The following is a 12488-nucleotide window of genomic DNA, read 5'->3' as shown; positions in this document are numbered from 1 at the left end:
AGTCTCCAGGATCATGCTCTGGGCTGAAGGCGGTGCTAAACCACTGAGCCACCCGGGCTGCCCTAAATATAATTTTTAAATTACATATACACACAGAGGCACGTACACACGGACACAGAGGGATACCTCATTTTATTGTGCTTCACTTTATTGCACTTCATAAATAATGGTTTTTTTTTACAAATTGAAAGTTTGTGGCAACCCTGTGTTAAGTCAGTCTATCAGCAGCACCATTTTCCCAGCAGCATTGCTTACTTTGTGTCTCTGTGTCATCCTTTGGCAACTCTTGCGGTATTTTGATCTTTTTCATTATTATTAAACTTCTTATGGTGATTTGTGATTAGCATTTATGATTCATTGAAAGCTCAGATAGGGGCCCCTGGGTGGCCCAGTGGTTGAGGGTCTGCCTTTGGCTCAGGTCATGATCCCGAAGTCCTGGGATCGAGTTCCACATCAGGGTCCCTACAGGGACCCTGTTTCTCCCTCAGCCTGTGTGTCTGCCTCTCTCTCTGTGTCTCTCATGAATGAATAAAATAGCATTTTCTATCAATAAAGTATTTTTAATTAAAGCATGTAAATTGTTTTTAGACCTAATATTTCTTTTAGATACTTAATAGACTATAGTATTATAGTAAACATAACTTTTATATGCACTGGGAAATCAAAACATTTGACTCACTTTATTGTAGTAGTCTGGAACCAAACCCATAATATCTCTGGGGTATGCCCGTACATACATACACACATACGTACATTTATTTGCTGATTTACATAAAATTTTAGGTAACGATATGTTTGAAGAAGAAAATAAGAAGGGAGGGAATTACTTTGTTTAGGGTGGTCAGGAATGACTGTAAGGAGATATCTGAAATCTGAATAAAGTGAGGGCAAGTCGTGAAAGTATCCGGGAGTAAGAACATTCCAGGCCAGGGGCACGCAAAGGCAAAGGTTTTGAGGCAGGAATGAGCTCAGTGTGGTTAAAGGACATGAGAAAGCCAGAGCCTGGAGGTAGCTGGACACCAGAAACCTGTGGCAGCAGCTCAGGCAAGAGGTGCTGGTGGCCGAGGCTAAGGGAGGAGGTGGAGAAGCGGCTGCCCTGGGGACTTCTTGTGAAGAGAGAGGTGACCGGTTCTGCTAATGTACAGTGAGCAGGGGTGAAAGAGTCGAATCAAGGCGTCTTAGACTTTGGGAGTGAACAATTGGATAAGTGGCTGTGCTACTTATTAAGCAGTTTGGGGAGGAAAATCAAAGCATCTCTTTTAGATGTTAATTTTGGGGTGGGCAGGAAACACTATACTCCTTATTTTCCAAAATTTACTTTATAAAGTTATTTTGAAAACTAAATGAAAGAAAAATAATGAAGCCCCCGCCCACAAATGTTATATCAGCATCCAGTATTGTTTATTACTTTATGTTCTCTCTAAGTCCTTAACATAGTTTTCATATAACTGTAATAATTGTTTATTTGAGGGGGGACGAAGGTTTTTTTTTTTATTTTCCCCTTCAACTTGATCTCGTAAGACACTTTCATGTATCTATACATCCATATAATAAACAGTCATATTTATTGTTTTAATGACTGTATAATATTCTGTAGTAGAGCATAATATCCTATAGTATTTTCTCATAATTAAGCTTTCTTCCTTTGTTAAAATTTATAGTTGTTTTAGGATTTATTACTAATCATACTACCTTAAACATATTTGTACATATTTTTTTCTCTGTAACTGTTTTCTTTAGATTAGTGGGAATATTTTTTTTAAACTTTTTGTTATGGGACATTCAAGCATATCCACCCAAAAGTAGAAAGAACAGTCATTATTCATATTTCCCCAATTGCAGTCTAATTTTTTTTTAACAATCTCTTTATTCGAATCAGGGTCCAAATAAGGTCTATATATTACAATGGTTGATATGTTTCTTAAATCTCCTTAGTATCTTTTGTATTTTCTTTTTCATTCTGTTGAAGAAACTGGATCTGTGACCTTTAGGATTTTCCACCATTTAGATTTCACTGTGTCCCTTGGTGACATTTAACAATATGTTCTCTGTTCTCTATATTTCCAGTAAATTGGTAGTTGGCTCTAGAGGCTTATTCAGAACCATTTTCTTTTACCTTTTAAAAAATACTATTCCAGGGCAGCCCCCGTGGCTCAGTGGTTTAGCGCCACCTTCAGCCCAGGGCATGATCCTGGAGACCCGGGGTCGAGTCCCATGTCGGGCTCCCTGCATGGAGCCTGCTTCTCCCTCTGCCTATGTCTCTGCCTCTCTCTCTCTCTCTCTCTCATGAATAAATAAAATCTTTAAAAAAATAAAAAGTACTATTCCATAGGTACAAACAACCTGGTTCTCTCTTTTTTGGTGACAAGCCAAATTATGAAAGAACATAAGTACACCTTTCTATAATAAATGTGAGAGAAATTAGGTAGAAATGTGGTGAGAGAAATATGGGTGATGTGGACTCACGGTTTTACTTGGTCTAAGACAGAATAATGTCTTCTTCTCTTGCAGGAGGCTGAGAAAATGTTAGAAATGGGGGGAGACAAGTTCCCCTTGGAGAGCAGGAAGTTACTAAGTAGTCCTGGAAAGAGCAACAGTTTCAGGTAAAACTCCATAAACACCAGGAAATTTATTGTTTTGGTTATTCTGTAAACATGTGGGTTTGTGGTGGAGGTGGTGGCAAACATACCTGATGGCATAAAGAGCTGACGTTCAGCCTCCCAACCCCAACCTGGGAAAACACCTTTCCTTTCATGGTTTACTGAGCACCTGCTCTGTGCCAGATGCCACACCAGGTGTTGGGAATCACAAGAACAGAGGTAAGGGAGCCCATGTGCTAAGCGCCTTCTCTGTGCTGGGAATGTGCTAGAAGCTTTATTAGATATTATCATTTAATCTTTACAACAACTCTCTGATAAAAGTCATGTTATCCATATTTGTACAATCAGGAAACAGGCTTGGAGGGGTTTAGGGAATTTGCCCAAGGTCACAACACTGCTAAATAGAAAGTTTAAGATTCAGACCCTGGCCTTTTATTCTTCAGGTCAGTGCTCCCTTTCCTTTCCCTGCCATTTTCCAGAGATGGATAGGATGTGGCCTTTGTTTCCAGAGAGTCCTCAACCTGGGGGGTGTGAAATTCCCATGCTTGGGTGAGCCTTTGGTAAGGAGCAGAGGCAGCCCCTCCAGTGTGACTCGGGGCATCTGCGGTCCTAGGAGCCAAGGGGCGCTACTGAACTGGGGTCTCCCAAATTCCTTACTTCTGCCAGTAATCAGAGCCCCCCCCCCCCCCTTCTTGAGCAGTTATTGCTCACCACAGGTCACAAGGCGCTGAATTGGTCCATTTGTGGCTTCGTTCCTGGCATTTTGTTTCCACTGTGGAAGAGGTACACATAAACTGGAAGAAGCCCAGAGGCCGAGAGGGGGCAGAAAAGGAAGAAAGAGGGGATTTGGATCATGTAGATCCTAGATAATTTATTGCCGAATCATTGAACTGATTGTGGTTCATACTGACGGGGAATGAGGAAAATCTTGTCTTTGGTATTTAGAAATTTTTGATTTATTTGTCTTTGATAAATAAAAATAGATACTTAAGCAATGTGATGTTTTGCCTATATGTACACATTGTGAGATGATTACTACAATCAAACTAATAACATTTCATTACCTCCTATAGTTCCTATTCTGTGTGTGTGTGTGTGTGTGTGTGTGTGTGTGTGTGTGGTGAGAACACTTGGGACCTACCTTCTTAGCAGACTTCATGTGTACAGTACATTACTGTTAACAGTGACCATGCTGCATGGTCCTCAGAACTTACTCCTAACTGCAGGTTTGTACCCTTTGATCAACAGCTCCCCTTTTCCCCTGCTCCCAGCCTCTGGGAACCACCGTTCTACTGTCTGTTCCTATGAGGTTGACTTTTTGGGTATGACTGACCCCCAGGAAATGGAATCTCTGGACCTTAATAAACTTTCTACAACTTGTGAAGGAAGTAGCCATAGACTTTGAATTCTCTGGTAGCAAAAGAGGAGCAGTGCTTCCTCTCTGCTGGGTTACTGCCTCTCCTCCTGGCCTTTTAAAATGAGACTGTCTGGCTTGTAGAAAATTTCCCAGTACTCTGGGTGCTAGGAGACCAAGGACTCTGGATGCAAGGCCTTGATTCTCCATCTACTGACATTTGACCTTGGACGATCACTTAGCTCTGGGAGCTTTGGTTTCTGTACTTTCAAAAGAAGGACGTGAATAATCTCTGATTTGATAGTTAAGATAATATATTGTGAGAGTCCTTTGTAAACCAGGAATGGAAAACATTCAGCCATGTAAGTGAGAAAACTTAGCACCATGAAGAATGCTTAGTGGTAGCTCCTGAGGCTGTCATCAGCCCCCCAGAGGGGCCCTTTGAAAGAGGGCAGGATTGTGGGGCAGAGCTGCCTGCCTCTCAGAGCCCCAGCTGAGCCCTTAGCACCACCTCGTGGGCCACCTTGCCTCCCTGCGTTCCAGTCATCCAGCTCCTGGTGCTGCCGAGAGCTGTTAGCTGAGCTCCCTCAGGCTTACTCTTTCCCATGTGGTGACGTGCTGATCATTCTAGACTGACATGTGTATTATATCTGTATGTCCTACATTTACTGTCCTAAGCATTGATTTCAGATGCGACCCCTCCGAGATTAATATATCTGATGAAATGCCTAAAACTACGGTATGGAAAGCTCTCAGTATGAATTCTGGAAATACAAAGGAGAAGAGGTAAAAAAAACAAACAAACCTATAATTGCTAATTTTTGTTTATTTCTGGCTTTTAAAGATAGTCACATTGAAAGTAAATTATCTCTTAGTTGCAAGATTGAATTGTCTAAAAAATACCACTTCCAGGGCTGCCGCTAATCTCACGAGAATTGCTAGAAGCCTAAGAAAAGGACACATGTTTTCTGACTATTTGAACAGATGTGCTATTTGGAGCTGCCCCTTTACACAGCCCCAAAGTCAAGTTGGGATTATTTGGGGATGTAAATTTGCTTTATCTATTTAATCATCTTAATCCGGTTTCTAAAAGTTCCCATTTCCGAGGCACCAGGGTGGCTCAGTCGGTTAAAGCATCTGACTCTTGGTTTCAGCTCAGGTCATGAGGTCAAGTTCCACACTGGACAGAGAGCCTGCTCGAGGTTCTCTACTCTTCCTCTTCGTCTGCCCCTCCCCCAGCTCATGCACTTGCTTGCTTTCTCTAAAAAAATATATGTCAATAAATAAACAAAAAAAAAACATTGAAAGTTCTTTCAAAATTTCCCTGGTTACTGTAACTGCACAAACTAGAAAGTGGCTAAAATGTGCAGGGGCTGAGTGTCAATAGTGTTGATAGAGACTATTTAACTCATTCCATAATGACAATTACTGCCAATGAAAGATTCTAAATATAGTAACAGTTTACATATTTGGGAAACGAAATTCTGTATATCATTTGCCAATAGCATAGATCCATTTTCATCAGGTTACTGAAGGAAATGGAAGACTCGAGGCGTCTTTGCCTTCACTGAGGTAGGCTTTGCACCCAAATTGCTTGATTGATTGATTTAGTCCAAGCTATTTTAATTTTTTTTTAATTATTTTTTTATTAATTTTTATTTATTTATGATAGTCACAGAGGGAGAGAGAGAGAGGCAGACACAGGCAGAGGGGGAAGCAGGCTCCATGCACCGGGAGCCTGATGTGGGACTCGATCCCGGGTCTCCGGGATCGCGCCCTGGGCCAAAGGCAGGCGCCAAACCGCTGCGCCACCCAGGGATCCCGAGTCCAAGCTATTTTAATTTAAGAAGTCAGATAACTAAACGCAAAGTCTTAGGTCTATATTAAAGGCAACTTTTCTTTCTTTTTTTTTTTAAGAATTGTGTTTTTTTTTTTAATATTTCATTTATTTATTTGACAGAGAGAGGAAGCATGTGCATGAGCAGGAGGGAGGGACAGAGGAAGCAGGAGATGCAGACACCCCACTGAACAGGGAGCCCAGTGCAGGGCTCGATCCCAGGACCCCGGGATCATGACCTGAGCCAAAGGTAGATGCTCAACCACTGAGCCACCCACACGCCCCTGAAGACAACTTTTCTAGTTAAGAAAAAAAGGCAGTAAGTAGGCTAGGAATTAGGGGACCTGGTCTAGCCATTCATCCTTGTATAAGTGGGCAGGCCATTGTTTCGGGGACTCAGTTTATTCAGCAGTAAAGTGGGGATAATAATAGCGTCTCCCTCCTGAGAGTGATCCGAGGAGGAGCCGAAGTACTTTGAAAAGTCACAGCCACCAGTGGGTGGTAGTGACAGGCTGTTTCTTCATCGAATGGGTTAAAATAAATCTGTGCTGAATGTGAGTGAAATATAGAATCTTGTTTCCTTCAGAGGAAAATCCAGGCAGCTGTCGAAATGTATAACGCACATGGTTATTTTTAGTCAAGAACTAGTCTACTTGTAAATGAACTTAAAATACAGCCAAATCCAAATTGTGGTGACATCTTCAAAGTATTGTGTTAAAAGCAGGAATGAATCATGTGTTCCCTTTTTGTCTAATTGTAACACTTTTATTCAGTCTCTTCAACTAAAAGTCTTTGCTGGGAAGGAAGATTTGGGCCGTGCGGTGCCTCAGGGAAGTTCCGGTTACAGGGAAGATGGCGAGTCTCTCCGAGAAGAAGCAAGGCCCAGCCTGGCCCTGTCCGCGGTCCCGTCCAAGCCATGGCGGAGGGCATGCGCCATGCCCACACCAGCCGCCAGCCGCCAGGTGTGAGCGTGGAAGCGGAAGACCACCTCCTGCTGGCACTTCTCTTCTTCCTTTCTCTTTCTCTTCGGAACTGCCACCAGTGAAGACCCAGCTTCCCACCTTCCAGACGTTCTCTCTGAACCTCTCTGCTGGCCCGCAGAGCCACATGGATCCATTCCATGAGTTCCCTCTCCTCAAGGATGGGGTCGGGGCGTGGGAGGAGAGCAGAGAGCAGAGGGAGGGCTCTCCAGGCCCGCAGAATCTGCTGGCCCGAGGCAGACCTGGGCCTTGGTCTGATGCCTCCTCTGGGGGATGCTGGTCAGACCCAGAGGTCGTCAGGAGGGCCTGCCACCGGGAGGGTCGGGGCCTGCGCGGCCAGAAGGTGCCTCCGCCCCGGGCGCGTCTGTGTCGCTCCCTAGCAGCAGCCATAACTCAGCAAGAACCTTGGATGATGAAAGGGCCACGAGGGACACTGGAGTTGTTTAGCTCAGACAGGAAAAGGCTCGGGGGAAAATCAGTAAAGCTAAGTGAGGACCAGCAGCTTCTCCCGGTTTCACTGAGGATGGACTAAGAGAATGAGCTTCAGCTGCTGCAGGAGTTGGCTTAGACGCCAGGAAGGGCTTCCCAGCCTGAGCGTTTGCTCGAGTGCCTGCTTCCTAGACACCTGGGAAAGGTTTGCTAAGAGTGGCTTGTGAGTGGGAAGGGCCATGAGCTGCGTTTATTGGCCATGTTGTGGAAACACCCATGTTTTGCTGCTGTCTCTTGAGGATACGTTCTGATTCGACTCCTGGAGAGACCAAGTGCGTATGATTACGTGATTATGTCTCCTTAGCTGCCTTAGTAGCGAACCATTATCAACTCAATGGACCAAAACCACCTTCAGCCATGTGGTTTCTTCACCGTCACGTGTTTCTTTTGGTTGACAGACATTTTGGCTCAGATGTAAAAAGCCACACTGGGAAATGAACTGTAAGTGGTAAAATTAATTTTTGTATTTAGTTGACAACCAGATTTCTAGTTTTTTTCTCCTCTTCGCTGTTGTGATGAGTACGAAGCGCTCGGGCCCCAGTGTGTATAGGCCTTCTCTGCTGTGCACAGTAAGTGTGTCGGGACCCACGGAATTCAAGCACATCAGTTCTCCATCCAGTAAACTCTTGGTGCGGTGGGACGTTCCTACGGGTTGCTCTCCTTTCGTAGGTGAAGAGTTGGTGATGAAACTGTTGGATTTTGCATTCCTCTCACTCTTCAAATATGTCAGTGTATTCTAGTCTTAGCCTGAGGACCTTTGAAATGGAAGGAATCCTGCATTTCTTTGACATTTCCCCATCTCCTAGAACCACGCCTCGTCTAACGCACAGATGATTTTCAGAACACGTAACCCAACTGGTACAGGATGGGGATGGACGCCAACACTCAGAACGGATGCCGGCTGCAAACAGGCAGCACGCGGGGCTGTACCGGTGCCTGTTGGCGAACGCCACGCTGCTTTCAAACGCTGAAACGATAACCCTTTGAATCATGGGTATTGTTCCTGGATCGTCTGATTTCTGCTCACAAGGCTGTTTTAGGGACAGCCTCGGCTTCCCTTTATATGGTGCAGACAGGACCAGGCATGCATCTTTGAACTCTATGGGCATTAAAATCTTTGCGAGCCAAAGCTTCACATTTTATCATGTTAGCGGAAATGTGATGATTGTACCCGTTTACCTACCTAATGTAGAAAAATCGGAAGACAACCTGTCGGTGGGAAAAGCTTTCCTGCTGGCCTTCCCAGTCTGTCTCTGGCCGCCTCCTTGAGCTTGCCTCCTCCTCCGTCTTCCTTGTTCTCCGAGGACTCGCCCACATTCCTCCCCCCTCCTGCCCCTCCCATCTCTTCCTGCTACCTCTGTGTGGGAAGGTTGGTGACCGCTTCTCCTGTCCCCTCCGCCTCAGCACAGCCGTAAGGAGTGTGGCAGGACAAAGCCTACCATACAAGTTAGGTGACACTATCACTCAGAAAAATCTCTCTCCTAAATACCCATGTCCCATGATGCCTTGTATACGCTAGGCCTCTTGAGAGCCGGAGACCTGTCTGTTAACTGCGTGCAGTGCGGTCACAGGACCTTGGGTCTACTTCCAGGTCCTTCCCGAGCCCGACGCTCCTAGGTTCCTACACCTTAGGAATACTAGTTACTTTGGAAGCCTGTGCCAATCCTTGTAGGCCATTACATCTTTCTCAAACAACAGCAGCCTCATCTCTGCTGCGTCTCAGTGGTAGAAACCATTCCCTACTCTGTCTCTCTTTCCCCAACTCCCACCAAACGCTTGGCCCCAATCCTACCCGAGTGCTTCCTCGCTCACGCCTGTGGCTGGTGGCCCTGGTGGCAGTCAAGCTGGGCAGTGTTTGGGGTAGTAAACTGGAAGTGGAGGTGAATGTGTGTGTGTGTGTGTGTGTGTGCATGTACGTTCATCAACAAATGCAAGTGCGTCCACAAGATGTCCTTGCTGCTATTAGGTAGCAGCTGCGTACCTAAGCTGGGGGGACATTAAAAAAATATGATCATTCTCCTATCTAGGGCTTCTCTGAGAGAATAGCCTGATGACAAATACAGGCAGATTAGTCTTTAGGAAAAGGTGTTTAAACTCAACATCGAGGAGGAACTGACTTAGAGGTAGAAAGCAAGGCAGGTAGTTAGGTAATTTCTGTGCCAGGTTTGCTTGGCCCAGAGAAGCAGTCTGCCCTTCGATGCAAGGCGAGTTCAGGAATAGTTGGGAGAGTTGGCCAATGCCCTGATGTGTCGAGGTGGGAAGGGAGGGAGGCCGGGGGTTTAAGAAAGTGGTGGTAGGTGAAATCTTGGTTCTAGTGGTAAGAACGGGTGTTGCTGGGTGGTTGGGTTACTTCCTAGCTCGTGACATTGAGGGAAAGGGTTGGTCTAGAGAGAAGGGGAAGACGCAACCACGTGCGGTGAACTTGCCAGATCTCTTTGGTTGCAGAGAACACAGGCTCCCTCCTTGTGTCCACATATGATTTCCAGCTTCTGACGAGGGGATTATCGGGAGATAACAGCACCTGTCCCCACCTCCTTAGTCATAAGGGGAGAGAGGGGCCGTGAACCGTGTATTCCAGAAGATGGTGTGAATAGTGGCTCTTTCTCTTTGTCTGGGCTGTGACTGGCTTTTAAACTAACCGTAAATATTTGATAAAAATCTGACAAACGCTAAGCCTCAGGCTGGGTTGACATCTCAGGCTATGACAACTGTGACCTTGAAGAGGTCTCTGATTTTAGGAATCTGTGCTCTCTGCTCATCCAGAAAAGACAGTTCCCAGTTTTACTGGGACTCTCCAGACTTCCCTCTTAGTAGAGGAATCAGCAGTTCTCCCTGCATCTTCTCTATCGACTTCACTGTCCATGTTCTGAGTCTACGTTTTCCCGAAGCATAGGAGGTGCCACCCCAGGGCCCCCGGCTTTCCTTCTCATTGGCGTCGGAGTCCCATCAGCTATATTCTCTCTGCTACTATCTCAACTTCTCTAAATTTTTCCTTGCAAGAGTGTTGGCACCTCCTCCTAGGACTTTGAAGCAGTCTTTCTAGTTTGTCGCTGCATTTTCCTCGGACTTCTCAGGTTTCTAAGCCGCATCCTGGCAGGACATTCAGGAACCCTGCACTGAATGTTCTCAGGCTTCCTGACTTTCTTTTGGTTGCAGCTGTCGGGCCTCCGTCACGTAGAAATCCTTCCCGTGGGGACTGGCCACACGAGACATCTTCCAGCTTCTGGCTCTTTTCCTGACTCGGCCTCCTCAGCACTTCTTCCGCTCTCTGCCCAGTCTCTCAAGTTCTTGGAGGCCTGAAGCTCCCACTCAGAGGTCCCCGCAACCCCCCCAGGTGGGGGTGGTGAGAGAGGTCAGGAGGTTGGACAGGTCTGGGGCTTCTCTGAAAGGGGACTTACTGGTTATTTTCCTTACTTGGTGTAAGAGACCAAAGACTCAAGCCCTCGAGCTCATCCATATTTCACTGTAAACAGAAAGAGACGCCCCACAAGCAAATCAAAGTGGTTTTTCTTCCAAATCTATTCTTTTTGATTCGTGGCGCCCGTGCTCTCTTACGTGAATGACAGAGAACGGGCAGTTGGCTCAGTTACCATTTCTTCACCAGAACCAAAAGAGCGTGAAGGCGCAGTCTCCCTGCGCGAAGCACGAAAGGAGGAAAGAGCATTATGTGGATCTCTTCAGTAGGGACATTCAGGAAGTGGAATGAGTCATCCACAGGCATCATTCCGTTCGGAGGTTCTGTGCTCGGAGGGAACGGGACGGTTTCTGAGCCTTCCGAAAAGAAAACGAGCAGCATTTTTCTCAAACCTGCCCCACTTCCAGCATTGGAGAAAACAGAACTTCTTCTTCTCGCTGCTGGCATTAATATTTCCCGAGAGAGAGAGAAAACCCACCCACGGCGCGTTTGCAAGCCCCGCGGACGGCAGCAGAGCTCGGGCTTCTCTTAGCGGGTTTGCCATCGCCCCCGACGGGCGGGTTTCACACGGGCAGTGATGCTGGGAGCCGCAGCACCAAACTGAATGTGCAATTACTCCTTTGGCAAAAGAGGCCCCAGTCCCGTCCCCGCTCCTGTCCCCCGTCTCCACTCCTCCGAGATGATCAGCCTCCCTCGTGTGCACCGTGTCCGTCCGTGCGGCGGGGTAGACGCGGCCGCCCTGAGCCCCGGCGTCAGGTGGAGAGCAGAGCGCCCTTCCCGCGGGAGGGGACAGCTTGAGGTGCTGGTACATTTCTCTTGTTCTCTATGTTCTTCTTTCTAGTAGGTCTCATGTAGAGATAGAGATATTTTTGTTTTAGAGATTCCAAAATATATATTTTTAGTGTAAGAAATGTACCCTCTCCACACTCCGTGGTGTAAATAGAACCGAGAACAAATGTGTTGTGATAATCCCATAGCAATCTGTGGTAGGAATAGGACCCTCTCCCTTGCCACCAAGTCTCTCGGTGTGCGTCTGTGAACTAGGGGAGGCGATTGTGACACCTCGCCTGCCCAGACCTTCCTGTGCTCAATGGGTGACAAATAAAGTCTGTGTAAACTGTTCACACCTGTGGTGTTTTTTGAGCCTGAACCAGGGGGCCGAGCCAACGCGGACCAGTTTCAGAGCGTGAAAGAAGAGTGAAGACAAGTCGTGGAGACGGTTGAGAGAAAGGGGGGGGAGTCTGCTGGGCGCGCCGTCAGAGGGGCATGTGCACCCCCCTGCTGCAGACCCGGCATGGCCCTTGGCAAAGAAAGGGACTGCCCAGACTTCTGTTTGGGTGGGGGGACATGGAAGCGGGAAAAGACAGCCCATTTTGGAGATAAAACCAGGCCCATGAGAGCAATTGCTAACATTTAAGGACTCTCCACTAGCTAGAAATCCAGATTTTAGGAGCACCTCGTTGGCTCAGTTGGAAGAGCATGTGACTGTTTTTTTTTTTTTTTAAGATTTTATTTATTTATTGAAACACAGGAGGGAGAGAGAGAGAGAGAGAGGCAGAGACACAGGCAGAGGGAGAAGCAGGCTCCATGCAGGGAGCCCGATGTGGGACTCGATCCCGGGTCTCCAGGATCACACCCCGGGCTGCAGGCGGCGCTAAACCGCTGCCATCGGGGCTGCCCAGCATGTGACTGTTGATCCCAGGGTTGTGAGTTCGAGCCCCACGTTGGGTATGAAGATCACTTAAAAATACATGAACTTAAAACAGTTACTCCTCCCGGGCAGCCCCGGTGGCCCAGCGGTTTAAGCACCACC

General features: G+C 46.7%; 1 protein-coding gene across 4 annotated transcripts in view; it reads left to right on the top strand.

Moving 5' to 3' along the window:
- Positions 1 to 11797, top strand: part of SLC4A8 (solute carrier family 4 member 8) — a 75241-nt gene extending 63444 nt beyond the window's left edge. For 2 of the 4 annotated variants that reach the window (XM_072765259.1, XM_026000363.2), the window contains 3 exons: positions 2512 to 2603; positions 4633 to 4740; positions 6565 to 11797. In XM_072765259.1, coding sequence (XP_072621360.1) covers positions 2512 to 2603; positions 4633 to 4740; positions 6565 to 6577 — 213 coding nt within the window. In that variant the 3' untranslated portion in view covers positions 6578 to 11797. Of the gene's footprint in view, positions 1 to 2511; positions 2604 to 3300; positions 3596 to 4632; positions 4741 to 6564 lie in introns of those variants that run through there. The other 2 variants (XM_072765260.1, XM_072765261.1) reach the window with 2 other exon arrangements.
- The last annotated feature ends 691 nt before the right edge of the window (positions 11798 to 12488 follow it).

The sequence above is a fragment of the Vulpes vulpes genome, chromosome 8, assembly GCF_048418805.1.
Source record: "Vulpes vulpes isolate BD-2025 chromosome 8, VulVul3, whole genome shotgun sequence".
Lineage (NCBI taxonomy): Eukaryota > Metazoa > Chordata > Mammalia > Carnivora > Canidae > Vulpes > Vulpes vulpes.
Note: the sequence above shows the minus strand (reverse complement) of the source record. Positions and strands in the feature narration are given on the sequence as shown.